The sequence below is a fragment of the Drosophila ananassae genome, chromosome 3L (genome assembly GCF_017639315.1).
Source record: "Drosophila ananassae strain 14024-0371.13 chromosome 3L, ASM1763931v2, whole genome shotgun sequence".
Taxonomy (NCBI): domain Eukaryota; kingdom Metazoa; phylum Arthropoda; class Insecta; order Diptera; family Drosophilidae; genus Drosophila; species Drosophila ananassae.
Window position 1 is genome coordinate 3,702,241 of NC_057929.1, and position 16,967 is coordinate 3,719,207.

Consider the following 16,967-nt stretch of genomic DNA (forward strand, 5'->3'; position numbering starts at 1 on the left):
CTAAGACATTAATATCTTGAATATCTATAAAAATCAAATTAAAATTCACATTCTATTGTACTATTCTCATATTTCTTTCTATCCAAAAGTATGATATATTGAAACATTTTATTAATAGACTTTAAGAACTCCAATGAACCTTCTTAACAAGTTAACAAACTTAAAGTTTTAGACAATATTATTGTACTTTAATAATTTAATTTAAAATAAATATTCTCAGACTCCTCTCCTTTAAACCTTGAACCTTAAACCTTTAGGAGATCTGGCCAAAAAGTATAAATGTCTTCTTGTTGTTGGTTAATAAGCGGTACATCTAAAATGTATATACATATTATTTGTCCCCGAAAAGGAGCAGATGATCCGTGTTAATCGGACGCCGAATAGCCACCGGCGAAAGCCCCAACCCAGCCAGCTCCATAGCCAGCTCCATAGCCATCGCCATCGCCATCTCTTCTCCAGGTGTGACATGAATAGCGGGCAACAGGCCGCACGGAGCGCTCTTAACCGCAAGGCCGCCGCGTTAACCGTTTCAGTTGGGTTTCAAACGCGCACGCGTGCGGACGCCACAAGAGAGCAGCGATTTGCAGCAGCAGAAGCAGCAACAGTAGTAGCGGCAGAGTAGCAGCGGCGAAAGAAAGCAGCAGCAGCAGCAGCGTTAGAAAGAAACAGGAATCCAAATCGGTGGCAAGAAGCAGAAGCTGAAACGGACGCCGAATTAGAAATGTTTACCATTTAAGCCAGGCTTAATAGAAATACTCTCACGTACACTCTACCTGTGCTCTCACCCGCCAGCGCTCTCTGGCTCTCCTTTCTCTCACTCGCACCTGCTCTCGCGCAAACTCGACTCCGCTCTCCGTGTGGCCGGGAGTTAAAGTGAAAGTTTTCCACACAAAAGTGGCGAAGGTCCGTTATCTTGGCCCCCGTTCGGGCCAACTTGCAATCAGAAACTCAGACACACGCGGAGCGTTCAATTGACCGGACGCTTGGATCGGTCGAGGATCGGTCGTGAATCGGAAACGGAATCAGATAGCTGAGATACTATAATATAACCACCATATACTAACTATATGTGGTGCAGTGTGTTAGTGTTTTGGTGCCAGCAACTGTAAATTCGCAGCTGACCAAAGAAAGCGGCCGAGTTAAATACGCAAAGTGTTCAGCAGCGATCGTCGCAGCAATTAAATCGCGTCTGATCAGAATCGGAATCTCGGAACCCAGAGATCCAGATACAGTTACAACTTATTTTCCACTCGACGCGCGTTCGTTGCCTAAGTCTTTCGTTTTTTTGCGCGCGCTCTTCTCCGTTGCAACATTTGGCTTTCGCACTCGTTCTACCGATTTGCGATTTCAAAATCTGGACAACCTGGGTGACGAATATTAAAGCCAGCTGGTACATAAACTGCTGCCAGACGGTCTAGGCCAAGATATCCCCGCCAAGTGTCCGGCCGCCACCAGCAAACATGTTTAAGTGGGTTACGCCGGCCTCAACGGCGACGTTGTCCCGCTGCAAAGCAACAACTGACAGCAACTGTAGAACAGCTACAGTAACAGAAACAACAACGAGAACAACAAAGCCACAACTACTTTCCATCGCTTTAACAAGTTTAATAATAATAGTCGCATCATTTGTGCCGACAACAAGTGGATTTAGATCAATTGAAACGAATGGCGGTAAGTGACAAACAATTTACCTCATTGAATTAACCGAATGGATCGATGAAAGGCTGGAGATTCAAAGGCACAGTATCAGATACTGTGAGGGAGAGGGGAAAGAAGAAAGTTTAGCACACAACAATAATACAAAAAAATGTAGAATTATGGCAAAGAAAATCAATTTGGCAAATTGCAAGCTCATTTCGCTGCAAATCGAATCGTGTCAGTGGCTTTTGCTGCCTCATTTTGGCCTCATACTCATACAGATACTATATATTACACATCCAGTAAGATACGTTGGGGGGGGCTTTCACTCAATGGCTTGCTTTTGGCCCGGCCAAGTTGACAATGCGCACGGGCAAAACACAAACTATGCCTTTGTGTCAATAAATGAATCAGAAAAACTTTGGCACAGAAAACTCTGGCAACAGTTAGTGGTTGAGATGGTGGTGGTGGTGCCAGCCAGTGGTGTTGCTCTTGCGAATGACTTTCCACACTCCACGCACTTGGCAATTATTTGGTTCGTTTTATGCTACATTACGGCCACAACACCGTCGCCACAAAAGACCTCAAGATGCTCAGGCATCACAGTCACAAGTTAAACGTCAGACATCGACTTTCCATGTGACAGTTTTTTACGAGTGGCGCGGTTTGTACTCTGCCATCTCCATCTCATTGCCGTTAATTGTCGAGGTCATTCGGCTGATTTAAAAAGTGAAACAAATTTCTAGAGTACCTGGTTATTAGCTCGAATCGGCACAAGTCGCAGATTGGGCTCACGAGCCAGCCGACAAAAGACTTCGAGTGCCAACTCAATAAAGGGCCAAAACAACCTATTAGTACTTAGATACAATGCCAGACAATGGAAATCTGTTATCGTTCTTTGATATGTGAAATTTCACACAGCATTTTCACTTCTAAAGCGCCATAAAGTTGGTGAAAATGTTCATAAGTAAGTTGTAACGAATTTATGGTGTCAGGTGTATATAGTCTTTTGTAAGATACTCTGTTTGGCTTTGTTCTTCAACGAGTTGTATCTTTTATTTGTTCAGCTTACGTTGCAAAAACCAGGCTGCAGCTTACAGATCCTTTGGTAAACAACTCTCTTTGGAAAATAAATAAAAGGAGGTATCAAAGATTGTAATACTCTTTGAAGAAACTGGAATATCTGTTTAATAAAATGTACAATTTTCTTTAATATTCCATGATGAGTTAAGAAGACTCAGATCCATCGCAAAGTGATCCTCTATTAGGAGTTCGTTTGACTGCGGTTTCTTCACCTGGGCTGGGGTTTGGGAAAATCAAAGAAAAGAAAATCAATACTTCCGCTGGCGCAGAAGTCTGCTGCGTCAGAGAGGTGGAAGTCAGCAAATGCCAATCATCGGGCACATACACACCTGATCATTAGTATAAAACACGTAGAACAATTTTCAATTTCTATTCGGGCTTTGTTTGTTCGGAACAGAAAGGAAGGAGGACTGGGAAAGCAGTTCGCTGAGATACTACTACTTGGGTAGTTGGGAAAACGCGTGCGAAATGAAAATGTCTTGGCCAGAAGCCAGAGACCAACAGCGAACACCGAACAGCAAAAAACGCTGATTCTGATGGAAGCGTGTGCCAGTTTGCGGCTTTCGTCGTTGCCTGTCGCTCGGCGACTTGACTGCGACGGTTGTGGTTGCATTTGCGGTTTTAGCCATGGCCAAGACTCTGCTGCTGCTGCTGCTGCTGCTGCTGCACTTGTCGACGTTGACTTTGCGGTAATTTGCGGACCGGCCCGCGGGAAGGAAGCTGCAGCTGAATCGGAATCTGAATGTGAAGTGGCTGATGGACAGACAGTTTTCGACGTTCGACGTCGATGTAATTTCAAGATCACGTTTTTACCGCTGCCTGTTGGCCGATGTCCGATGTCCGATGGCCGATCATCGACTTGGTCAATTGTTGCTCCACATAGATCTGGCCAACTCAATTGCTCTCTCTGGCCGGCTGTTTAAAAATCAATTCATAACTCAATTTTCTACTCGTTTTGGCTAATTGTTGCGACCGTTACCCGCTCACACACGCCAACATTCTCGGTTTATGCAAATTTCAAACAAAAATTCCATAATTCCATATACATATTTGAGATTTTTTTTTGTTTTTCCCTCTTCATGCAATTAATGTGAAAGCGACATTTGACTTTCTTCCGAACTAGAGGTAGTGGTAGTAGGCAGAGGCAGTGAGAGGGCCAAAACCATTTTCCCACAGACATTTTACACTTCATAAACTTAACGCAATCGCATTAAAACTGTGACAGATCATGAACATCGAGTACCGGGGAGAGCATTTCACCACGGCCCAGTATAGATTGCACTTCCTACGGCTGAGCACTCAAGTGAAACTACAGTAGAACTCCCCTAACAGCTACTGATACTATATAAAGATCTTTAAAGTCTATTAAACTCATATCTTGAATCGATTTTTACGAGTTACAAGGAAATAAAAGTTAGTGTCTGTTCCGGTTAGAGGTTCTTGACTGTATGGGAGCTTGTGAATGGAGTTCGAACAGTAGCTCGGAGTACTCGCACCCATTTTGTTGACTGTTTGTTTGGTTTATCTTTTAGGCGCATCGGCATTGTTTCAAGTGCTACTAGCCTTATATCGACACCATCGACACCGAGAGCAGTTACAAATCATCAGAGCCGTCGAACTGAAAGAGCTGTTTGATGGCACAGGAAATACATGGCAAACTTTGAATTTGTTTTGACATGTTTGGCGGTGAAAGTGAAATTCTCCCGTGGAGCGAAGCTTGCTTCCGCCGCATGACAACACACATTCTTCGGGGCCTTTGTATTCGCATGGAAATCAAATAAATAAAAAAACGCACTAATGTTTGCATCCATAAAAAAGGTTTTAAAACTCTGCCATTCTGTGGCAGCTTCCTCATACATTCGGTGTGTACTTATTGCTTTTTTTTTGGATGGTCGATGGTGGATGGGCTATTGATCGGAATCGACAGATGGAATCGAGGCTATTGCCAAAATGATGTCATTTATTGCGGCCAAGCACCAACTTTCACTGTTCATTCACAGCCCAGTTTTCTTTTCACAGCGCAACAGGCAACTCATCGAACTTGATATGATTTTTCAGTAAATTTGTTGGCAAAATGTTTCCCATTAACGCGAATTGTCCCCCCAGACAGTTCAATATAGTTCCCATTGTGCACCATTTTCACCAAATTGAATGCTCCCCGGGTCGCATTGTGGCATTGTTTGGCCAAACAACCAGACCATGCCTACCATCGTCCATTGTGACAGTCACCACTTCTCCAGCCACCCAGTCACTCATCCATCCCAGCTACCAAGATCATGACCTGGCAAAAAAAAGTGACCACCAAAAAGAATAATAATGTTAATGAAAACAAAACGAAAACCCGAACATGTGTAGCAGTTACAGAAGTACATGGTAGCTAGTATAATGGCTAAAGTGCTGTTTTAAATTCAACTACATAGTCATAGTGCCTAGGCCCTGCCGTGGCCATTGCCCAATGCTTGGCCACTCGAGGTGCCCCAAACATAACCAGTTCCAAGCTGAACTGGACCTGGACACCGGGAGTGACACCGTACGATTACCTTTCTTATTACGGTCAGCATGGCAGAACTTTCAGAGATGCCAGTTCTAGAATCTAGATTAATTAATTGGTTGAATTATTGTTAACCACAAGCCATTTGTTAGTTAATGGCTTGGTAGATATTAATCGCTCTACTTATTAGCACTTAACAGACAAAACGTTTAAGCCACAAAGTGGCTATAATATATTTTATTTTATATTCTTCAAACTTTATTGCTCATCTCTGGCGGCGTTTTTTTTTCACCTGGTTTGACGAGAAAAGAAATTACGGTTTTCAGTCGAATTGCATGCGTAAAATTCATACCTACACCTGTGACTACACACACTGGGTGTGTGCGGAGATGGACTGGCTGGCACTTGCACATTCACTGTTAGCTTACCGGTCTTTTGGCCACGTTTTTATTTGGGTCACTGTTACGATTTACACCGGAGAAGAACCAGTGGCCAGTGGGATGCTGTTCCCAATTCGCAAAAGGCGACATATGGAGCGAATCGGATCAGAGCATATCGAAGAAAATACAGAGAGAAAAATGAAGATAGAACCTAACATAGCTACTTTCAAGCTGTGATTTATGTAATTCAAGGTGGGAACCACCCCCTCGAATGGGCCCAATATAGCTTGCGTGCAAATCGGTTATAGCCGGGCTTACTTTGTGTAGTTATATGGCTCATGGCCACAGTCCAATTGGCATAAAGTGCACTAGAGCATGCAGCGGGATTTATTTATGTTTATATGCCGATGCTGATACCCAACAATTCAATTACAAGGCGATTAATGGAGATGTTTGGTTGCGGATCAGATGCTATCTGGAGTGTTTCGAAATTGTATCTACAAGAGTAGCTATAAGATAGCATAAGTTTAAGCCAAATGTAACCGTTTAAGCCGAGAAAGGTCAAGACTCAAGAGTGAAGACTCTGCGAAACTTTCCATTTCTCTCACGCAAAGCGGAAAACTTCTCGCGTGATGACACTCTCGAGAAAGATATAGCCGTGTACTACTGACGCAGTGCCGCACGTAAAGCCCATTAAGATTAATAAAAAAAGCCAGCATAAAACAAAGGAAAAAGATAACGAAAACAAATCAGTATTGTGGCCAAGACACTCTCGCTGCCAGCCTCCGAGTCAAGTCATAATTAGTAGCCTAAATCAAGCGATTCATGAAAAGCAAACAGTTTTTCTTCGCTTTTGTCTAGGAAAAGTGAAATTAACATGGATGGTTTATGGTAATTCCATGAAAAGTGACATTTTGTTTTTCTTTTTTTTTTCATTTTTGTGGCTTTATTCGTTGCTGGCCAATAAATCGTTAGGGAATTCTTTTTTCGCCTGTCAATGGTCAGAGTTTCTCTAATTAATTGTGCTTGGGAAATGTTCAGGTTTTTTTTTTCTAATCAGATTCTGGCCTAATCGAACTATTTTGGATTTCACTTGGCCAATAACTAACTGGCCAATAACTGGCTAATAACTATCACAAATGTAGACCAAGAATATTTAACACTTTCACAACGCAATTAGAGCAAGATTCGTTAAATGCAAAACTGGCCAAGATCAGATCAGATCACACGTGGTGTTGCATGTTCGCTTCAGTAAGAAAGTTTTTCTGTTTTTTTTGCAGTCTTGGGCTAATTGATCGATAATAATTTTCCATTTTACCGTTAAAGCGCCTCGTTTGTTTACATTCTTCAGACTCCGGCCGAACACCACCACCGAGATCTGGCATTAAAAAACAAGTTCTACAAAATCTCTGAGCTACAGACGCAACTTCATCGGACTCTTCTGCTCTGGTCTGGCTCAGATCTTGGTCTTTTCGAGTTGGTTTTTGGTCTTAGCCTTGGCAGTATCCATTTACTCATGATTTAATTAAATTTCACTGCACGATAACTGTTCCATTGACCAAAAAGATTGGCCAAAAAGGTTGGCCAGAACCAAGACCACTGCCCCCAAGGGCTCCCAGGTGACATCGTTGTGGCGATGCAACAGAATTCGGCTATTGGGCCAATTTTCTTCGATGATTAATGATATTGCTCAGGTTTCTGCTGCTGGGAAGCCAAACTTGTTATCTCATTTTGCAGCTGCCTCCTCGCTTATATATTTTTCTGGTCTTTATTTCTTCCTCTCTTATAATAAACACCGAAAAATGTTTTAAAGCGGCGCGAAATTATTCAGGCGTTTGACACACTTTCGTTCCCCCGGCCAAAAGCATTCATGTTTTCTGGCTATATCTCTCGGTTTTAGCCGGCTCGACTTGATCTTCGATGTTGCTGCCGTCCAGCGATGCTGTAACCTATTTTGCATGCGACGTCGCCTTCGATTATTACGCTGCCGCATGCATCGACTGCAGTTTCCTGTTGCACAAATTAGGGTCAGAGGACTGTCAGTCCGTAGTCGGTTATCCCCTTGACTCTCAAACCTCACGCACACATGCTTTGTGTTGCATGTGGCAAGGTGCTGCTCCCCCCTCTCCTGACATCTTGGCCCAAAGGCGTGCCCATTTACCGGCAAACATTCTTAGCATATTTGATTCCAGGCAGTTGAAAGTGTTACCTTAACAAGGGTCTTAACATCTGAATATGTTATGATGGGCATTAGTTGGGGTACAGTGGAGCTTCCATAATAATCCATAATATAAATAATAATTAAAAGTAAAACATACACACTATAAACAATGAACTTAATGACTTGCCTCTCCAGTATATCATTTAATATTAACTTATTACCCCTAAAGCCCAGTTCCATTTAAACAAACTCCACTGTAGAACCACTTAAACTCCATAACTTTGTGATAACTTTCAAAATGCATAATCATGCGGCCCTTGAGTGTAGTACACCATTCAATTTGCCCCGGCTAAATCAAATAAATTATGCTAAACTGCATAATTACCGCTGCCTCCATTCGTGTTGCCTGCCAAACTTCATTAAGTCAGGCCCCATAGCCCCCCGGGCCGCGAGACCCAAACCCCTAGCCCCGGAGCCGGTAATTAATTCATTGACTCCGCAACTCCAGTCAGAAGATGGGGCTGACGGGAGGCCTCCTCTGTTAGCCATTTCTCCCTTGAGCTCCAATAGCCCGGCTCTGTTAGATTCGGAAATTCTGTTAATCGAAAAAAAGAGGCTTTTGTTTTTTTTTTTTTGGCCTGGCTAATAGCGCCTCCGGCCATTTCTCACGTCTCTTCGGCGGGACCAGCTCTCTTTCGAGGCCGGCGCGTTCTTTTAACGATTTGCGGAAGAATACTTAAGAGTACTTGAGTGTCTAATCGTAAAAATACGAAATGTCTGCAAATAATAAAGCTGCAAAAAAAATCATTGTTATTTTATTAGTAGACGCCGGAGCAGAAAAACGCACAAAAAACGAAATCGCTCCAAGAGATGAATGAGCCGGGCTCAGATAGAAAAAAAAAAGAGAAATGGGGAAGTAAAACACTATCACTTTTTCTCAATTATGTATGTATGAAGATATTTTGACTGCTATTCTAATGGAATGGCTTTTTGCACTACTTGTTGTGTTTTTTTAGCTGCCTAATACACTTGACTCCACTTTTTACTTTACTTTCACTGAAGCCGGAGCCCTACGTGTCTGGCATATACCCTCAATCGGCTTGAGTCATGATGGCATGGCCTCTATTTTGGGTTAGTTTCCTGCAATTTCGGTTTCGTTACCCTTAGATTTTCATTTAATTAGCATCCAACTAATTGGCACTAAGCCTCCGCCGAATCTAGTCCGTTTGCATTGGGGTCTCTTGCTCCAATTTCGAGTCCAAACATTGACACAGTCCCCGGCCACAACCACACCGATCGAGGCCAGCGTCCGTGGAGCAAGTGGAGCGAACGCTAGAGGTGTTAATTTGTCAGCGTAAACCCGTCAGAAGTACTGGTTTCGCGCTTCTGGTTTAATTGCCCTCCAAATCAATTTCGCTCCAAAATGTCAAGAACTTCCAATGGCAACGCCGTCATTAAATGGTTGGATGGTTTTTTGAGGTACCTTTTGGTCTAGGGACTAGGGCATTGTTTCACAGAAATATTACAAGTATTTTTAGATCAAAACAGGGTCTAAAAACAAGGAGATTTTATTAAAAAAATATATATTTAAGGTAGACTTTAATTCCGATAGTGTATTTCAATATGCAGCTTCCCGAAAAGAAACCTTTCTCTCGCCATTCCCTGAGGTTTCTGTCGTCATTTGGCAAATGAGCTGGAAAAACCCTCTCAAGTGCATTGCCCACACCTGGGTCGCAGATGAACTTTGACATAGCAAGTGGCTGCTATGTTGGTTTCCCAGTCACCATTTGGACTGCCGCCGCCAGCCAGGGCCACTTTCACTTGGTGGTTTTCGAGTGGCATTCGAGTGGCTCGGCCATCCACACAGAACAGGGAAAAATATGGCCACTTTTAATTGAGTTTAAACTTTATAGTTAAAGCTGCTGTTTCTGTTTGTGTGTTTGCCCGAAGGCTTTTTGTCACAATTAGCACTCAAAAAATGGCAATTATATGGATGGAATTGTGCGGCTTTGTGTGGCATTTAATTTGTTGTCACTTTCATTTGAGGAATTTCCCACATTTTCACTACGCCCGCCAGTTATAATCCAATCATGTACAGTTGAGCGACGATGCGATACCTGAATGGCATCTTAATTAAGTTTTAGCCACGGGGAATTTGGCATTATTGAGTCCGGGGATTATTGACAAATGAAATCTGCATAGAAATCTGGGTAGTTAACAGGTGTCGAATGGAAAAAAATAGAAAATTACACAAGCATTTCAAATAAGACTCTTAAGATTCAAGCTTTACTTTCTTGATAATCCAACTAATTATTCTTCTTTATTTTCCAGGTGGTCGCAAACTGTTTGGTGGCTATCGCATCACCCCGAAGCACTGCCGTGCCACCAAGACCCTGCCCAGCTCCGATCCGCGTGCCAATGGACCCACTATCTGCATGTTCAACCACGAGTGCGCCCAACGGGGCGGCGAGGTGGTGGGCGCCTGTATGGACGGATTCCTGTTTGGTGCCTGTTGCCAGATTCCGCCCACCCACGAGCTGGCCAGCACGCTGATCAACGAAGCCCAGAACGCCTACTTCCAGCAGCACAAGCTCCAACAGGCAGCCGCCCAGTCCTCGTTCGAGAGCTATGGTGGCCAGCAGGAGCAGCACCAGGAGCTGAGCGATGAGCAGGTGGCGGCACAGCCCTCGCAGAACATCTACGACCAGCAGAACCTGGACAAGGTGTACCAGCAATTGGGTAGCAGCAGCACCAGCAGCAGCAACATCAGTCCACCCAGCGGCGGCTATGGAAATGAACCCGCCCAGGAGCCGGAGCAGCCTCTAACCTACTCCAGCAGCACCAGCACAGGCACTTCCACAGAAACCGCTCAGTACCAGTCCTCCTCCGCAAGCTTGGAATTCGAACAGGAGGCCTCGCAGCAAGCTGATGCCTCCAAGGAAGCCAGCACCACCCAGAAGGTGGTAGTCAGCCAGCCCGTCCAGCCCCCCACTTTCCACGTCCACAAGCACTCTGTGACCATCAATTCACCCTCTTCCCCGCCCCAGAACGACGACTTCGTGATGCAGGTGCTCAGCACCCTGCCGCCAGAACATGCCGATGACCACCGCGTCGTCTTCACCACCGAGGTGCCCACCAAAATAGCCAGCGGCCTGCAGGACCAAACCAGCTCCGAGTCCAGCTCGTTCGAGGAGGTGTCTTCCACGGCGGCCACCCCTCTGAAGCCTAAGCCCAAGCCTGCCACTCAGAAGCCGAAGCCCAAGCCAGTTCCCCAGCTGGCCGAGAGCATGAAGAGGCCCATCCAGCAGGCCAAGCCTCAGCAGGTGGCGAAGCCCAAGCCCAAGCCTAGCCAGACTGCGGGTAATGTCCACCACCACAACCACCTCATTCTGGACGGAGGAGAGTTCACTCACAGCGACATTACGCACCCCGGAGCTGATGCCGATCTGGTGGAGGATCTTCAGTTCTCCACCGGCTACGGACCCCAGCCCGTTTATGCCGAACCACCGAAGCAAGAGCCAGAGCCACAGCTGCCCGAGCAGAGCTACATCTCCTCCAGCACCGCTGCCAAGCGCCCGACGACCGGCCAGAGTCCCACCACCATCTCTTCAATCACCACCCATGTGGATTCCATCGAGTCCATCATCCTACAGCTGAACAACACCAGCCACGGACCCAGCTACAATGTCGTAAGTCAGCAGACTCCCACCTACGGTTACCCAGTTTCGGGAGCTTCGCCAAGCGAGCCGGCCACCCAACCACCTAATTTCTACCAGGAGAACGAGTCTGTGAAGGTTCAGGAGTCGGAGCAGCAGTCGGACTACGGCTACACCACGACAACCAACTATGACTCCACCTACGACAAGGTATCCGACGAGCAGGACACTTCTGCCGCCGGTAGCCAGTCTGCAGAGCAGCCCACTGCCCGCCCCGGCTACGGTGATGATGTGTCCGCCGTGCTGGAGGATCACACATTGCCAGCCACCAGCTACAATGATGCCATGGCTCCTGCTCCTCCTCAGACCTCCGAGTTCAACAAGATGCCCGTCATGGGTATTGCCTATCCGGTGGATATGTCCTACATTGAGGAGGAGGGCAGCTTGCCAAGTGCATCAGAGAGTGGAGCGGGCTATGGCCAGGTGAACAGCGACTCTTACGAGGCCAGCACGGAATCCGGGTACCAGAAGCAGCCCTCCGTCCAGACGGAGCAGCCCCATCCAGTGCCCACTTACGTCCGTCCCACCACGAATGCCAACAACCAAAACCGCCCCGTGGCTTCATACATCGGAATGGTGACCATGTCGCACTACAATCCCCAACCCGGAAATACAGACTACAATTCGCAGCTGCCCGCCGAGGTCTCCGTGTCCTCGCATACAACCAAGGTGCAGGAGCAGTACGACGAGAGCTCCAATGGCTACCAGCAGCCTTCGGAAACGACTTCTGGCTACATTGCCTCTCAGCCCACAGCTCTTCCTGCAGCTGCACCTCAACGTCCCCAGTACGACGCTGTGCCGGATGCACCATCGGAGCGACCCGTATTGGTAACGGCTAGACCCAAGCCCTCGACCAAGCGACCGGGACTAAAGAGACCCCTTAACGGAGAGAACACCAAGAAGAAGCCGCAACCGCAGAAGCAGCCACAGCTGGGTGGTTACAACCAGGAGAAGGTGGGCGAGCAGAACACTAGGAAGCCTCCATCTGTGTCCGAGTCTCCTATTACTCATATTCAGATCAAAAAGCCAGCGGCCACTTATCACAAACAAGAACAGGTTCAATCTGGATACCCAAGACCAGCTACTGGAGGATACGAACAAACCACCGCTGCTGCTCCTGCTCCAGCTGCTCCCTCATTGAACTACGACAAGCCCGATGCACCGGCGACTCAGTTCGATCAGCCTTCTGCTCCATCCTCCGGATACGACCAGCCGGCGCCGATTCCCTCGCTGCACTACAATGAGGATCACCAGTCCAGCTCGCCGGGAAGGAAGCCATCGACTGCCAAGCCCATCGCCACCAGCTACGTGACTGGACCCAGCACCCCTCGGCCCTCGGCCAACGTGGACTACCACTACGACAATGTGCCTCCGCTCTTCATGGCGGATGACAAGCTGGATGCGTTCATCCAGAGCACAGCCGAGAATATTGTGGGCTCCACTCCCGGCAACTACCAGCCTCCCTTGGTGGCCACCGCCTCCACCCCCGTCTATGTTCAAAGGCCCACTAGCAGTGGAAGCTATGGCCACAAGAAGCCCGGATTTGTGCAGATCAATGGAACCCCGAAGCCACCACGTCCCACTGTGTTGATTACACCCAAGCCCACGGCCATCAACCTGGTTACTTACAGCACCCTCGGCGAGGACAGCAATAAGCTGGCCTCCAGCACCAGTTCCTATATAACCGGAAGACCTGGAGCGGGCGTCAGCTCGAACGACTTTGAGGATCCTGGCTACTTTGGCAGCAGTCCCGTACACTCGGCCTTCACCCAGTCCACCACGGAAGCCATTTACGCCGTGCCCTCGGATGACAAGCCGGCGTTCCCAGGATACTTTGGACCCACGCCCTCGTATCCGGCTTTCTCGGTGCCTGGCGAGAAGGTTGGCCAAAATGTAATGGAGGAGACGTACACATCGCCGAACGACTTCGTCAATTTCCCGCCAGTTCGGAATCCGAACCTGAACATGTCTGCCGCATCCAGTGCTGTGACCAGCGACCTGGAACTGTCCACTCCAGCCTTCGTGGAGGATGTGGTGCTGAAGGACAAGATGCACACCCTGGTGCACAAGCTAGTGGCCTCGCTGCAGGGCAACTTTGAGGCTCTGGCGGATATGATTGAGGAGCCGGGAAGCAACAAGACAGCTTCCACCTACCAGGCGGGAGCAGGAGCAAAGCCTGTGCGAGTAACCACCCGCAAGCCCGTTAGAGTAGCAACCACGACAAGGCCCAAAGTAACCACCAAGAAACCCGTGGTCACGCGAGTCTCCACCAAGGCTCCCAACAAGAAGACATCCGCCACCAGTACAACCCGGAAGCCAGTGACCCGTCGCACCACCGTAGCCACCACCACTCGTAAGCCAACCACCAAGAAGCCAACTCGCCGGGTGAGCAGCACCGTTAAGCCCACAACGGAGAGCGCGGCCCGTCCCGCTGATGACGAGATCGTGGACGAGGAGGACGAGGAGGATGTGAACCCGAATCCCAGCGACAACGAGATCGATCAAGGCGCCCTTCTTAGCTCGTACGGAAGCAACGGTCGCAAGATCCGTAAGTGTGCCCTGAACGTAGCATGGACCCGAAACAACTGTCTTTCTCTCTCTCTATTTCTTGTTCTCTCACCTGCCTATTCACCTGTTCCTAACCGCTCACGCATTAACCAAATCGCTTCCTGAACCTCATCCCCATTCGAATATGAAGCGCGTCGCAAGCACAAGAGGCGCAATAAGAAAAGAACTTAGATCCTGCCACAAAAAATGAACCCCCCTAGTGCTAGCTTCCCCTCCATAATCCATACCCTCATCCATATCCATTACCCATACCCATCCGATATCCGTGTAACTGTCCCCCCAAGATCTATGCCTACCCGAAACTCTCAGACTCGACTCTCGAACACTCCCCACTCCTAACCTCGCATTTCACTCCCCATCAACAGAGTGCGGTGTGCGGCCCCATGTCAAGTCCGGCCGCATTGTCGGCGGCAAGGGCTCCACCTTCGGCGCCTTCCCCTGGCAGGTCCTGGTCCGCGAGTCCACCTGGCTGGGCCTGTTCACCAAGAACAAGTGTGGCGGCGTCCTCATCGCCAGTCGTTACGTTATCACTGCCGCTCATTGTCAGCCTGGGTATGTTATCACCTGAAAATAAAAGAAATTTAAATAATTTCTTACCTTGATGGGATAAATTGCAGATTCCTGGCCTCGCTGGTGGCCGTTATGGGCGAGTTCGATATCTCCGGCGACCTGGAGAGCAAGCGTTCTGTGACGAAGAATGTGAAGCGAGTCATCGTCCATCGGCAATATGATCCGGCCACCTTTGAAAATGATCTGGCGCTGCTGGAGCTGGACAGTCCAGTGCAATACGACACCCATATAGGTAAGTTTATCAGAAGTCTCTTAAGAATATAAGTATATAACACTCTTCTTATACTTTCCCTAACTTTCAGTTCCCATTTGCATGCCAAATGACGCGGCGGACTTCACTGGACGCATGGCGACGGTGACCGGTTGGGGACGCCTCAAGTACGGAGGTGGTGTGCCTTCTGTTCTGCAGGAAGTCCAGGTTAGAATACTCTTTCATACTCCATTAAAATACAAATTATTCATAAACTAATTTATAAATTGTACTAGGTGCCAATTATCGAGAACAGCGTTTGCCAGGAGATGTTCCACACCGCTGGCCATAATAAGAAGATTCTCAACTCCTTCCTCTGCGCCGGCTATGCCAATGGCCAGAAGGACTCCTGCGAGGTGAGATTAAGACCCAAAACTTTCCACTTCTTTGACTTAAATTGCGTAATATTCCTATCCGACAGGGTGACAGTGGTGGTCCGCTGGTGTTGCAGCGTCCCGATGGCCGGTACGAGTTGGCCGGAACCGTGTCCCATGGCATCAAGTGTGCGGCACCCTACCTGCCCGGCGTCTACATGCGAACCACCTTCTACAAGCCCTGGCTGCGCAGCATAACGGGAGTGAAATAAGAAGGACGGTCCTTGGAGAAGGTCCTGCGGCAACCGAGAAGTTGGGATGCTGGGGAGCAACAAGTGTAAATAGAACGTAGAGTTTTAAGAGTCGTGGATCGAGGTGCGAGAACAGTTTGTCGAACTTCAAAGTGGCGTCGCTGTCTCGCCCAACTGTCTTAACCCCCAAACCCTCCTCCAGCTTCCAACATTCCACTAGCTTAATTGATAATCAACTGCAGCAACAACGAAATGGAAAAATCCAAAACGAAAAACACGAAATACGCAATCCGCAATCCGCAATCCGAACAGGCGCTGCTAGTTTCGTATTTTTTTTTCAGTTCGCGTGCCTAACTTTTGTAGAGTCTGAATGAGAATTATGCTAATTGCAAGCCGTAATGCTTAAGACATATTTATTCTAGTTCTAAGCCTATTTATACAACTATTTATTTATTTATGAGACGAAACGGCAGCAGTTTCAGTTTGATTCAACTAAAAAAATTGTTATTTTCGTAGGCAAATTGTTGTTATGTTCAAAATGAATGAGAAAGTGAGCAAATGTTTTTAGTTCAATTGAATTTACTAATTTATCGATTTATACCACTAATCTTTTTCTTAATTACGTTTTATGTTAATTGTTAAGCCAACGACAAATCGAAGCGAAAAGAGATCGAATTCAAATAAACGACATAAATTGTAGAATAAATAAAAATATATATCTTTCACTTTCATATCCACAAAGTTACTTTAATCCTTGAGTTTGGTGGAGTGCAATCCACCATCCATCCACTTTTTTCCGGAAAATGTACTCAAATTACCGCTGCACTCCGAGGCAGCCCTGCATTCCGGAATATTTAATGGTGGGTGGCCCTTTCCGGTCTCCCCCAGATGTGGCAGATGCCAATGCTGCCAGTAAATTGAAAACAAGGTTAACAGTCTAAGCCAACAATTTCGCTCCTCTCGTGTTGGCCGAGTTAGAAAGTTGGGGTTGGGAAATGACTTTGCATAAAATTGTATTACCCTCGCCGGATTTAAATAAAATGTGGAAAAATATTTTAATTAGAAATTCGATTGCGAATAAAAATAGCTCAAGGTACTTCAAAGAAGGTTTACACAATTTTGCGAATTAAATATTTAATAAAATAAAAATGCAAAGAGAGCAAGGATGTAGCCTACACAAGTCCCATTATCCTGATGCAGAAAATATCCTAAGGCTCCTGGCCAAAAATTGCAGCAGGCTTTCTCTGTTAAGAAATTAAATTGCTTGTTTTCGTCTGAACAGATTTGCCTGCCGGGCAAGGATCCTTTGTTGGCCACATAACGAAGCTCATTATATTTTCATCTGAACAGCCACAAATCAGCGTGACGTCATGGCCAAAAAACCGTGTACTATGACCACAAAAAATATGCTCTGCCATTGATATTGATTCCCAGTTGCGGCTGCCAGTTGGGGAGCTTTGGCTGCGCCACAAACACACTTGATTCATAAAAACTAAGCGAAAGCTCTCGGTTACAGGCCTTTTGGTCGAAAGCTCGCCGACAACA

At 46.9% G+C, this 16,967-nt stretch overlaps 1 protein-coding gene across 3 annotated transcripts; it reads left to right on the forward strand.

The window, feature by feature from the left end:
• Positions 1 to 510: 510 nt before the first annotated feature.
• On the forward strand, positions 511 to 16,141 carry LOC6495571 (serine protease filzig). 3 transcript variants are annotated; one of them, XM_014907871.3, is made up of 7 exons: positions 513 to 1,671; positions 10,085 to 14,021; positions 14,347 to 14,589; positions 14,655 to 14,839; positions 14,910 to 15,025; positions 15,094 to 15,213; positions 15,279 to 16,141. In XM_014907871.3, exons 1-7 carry the CDS (start codon positions 1,461 to 1,463, stop codon positions 15,441 to 15,443), a joined length of 4,977 nt encoding a protein of 1,658 aa, XP_014763357.1. In that variant the 5' UTR covers positions 513 to 1,460; the 3' UTR covers positions 15,444 to 16,141. The 3 variants fall into 3 exon arrangements, with proteins under 3 accessions (XP_032306928.1, XP_014763357.1, XP_001959118.2); XM_001959082.4 differs by having other exon boundaries at positions 10,085 to 14,017; positions 14,403 to 14,589; XM_032451037.2 differs by lacking the exons at positions 14,655 to 14,839; positions 14,910 to 15,025; positions 15,094 to 15,213; positions 15,279 to 16,141 and having other exon boundaries at positions 511 to 1,671; positions 10,085 to 14,017; positions 14,168 to 14,438.
• Positions 16,142 to 16,967: the final 826 nt, after the last annotated feature.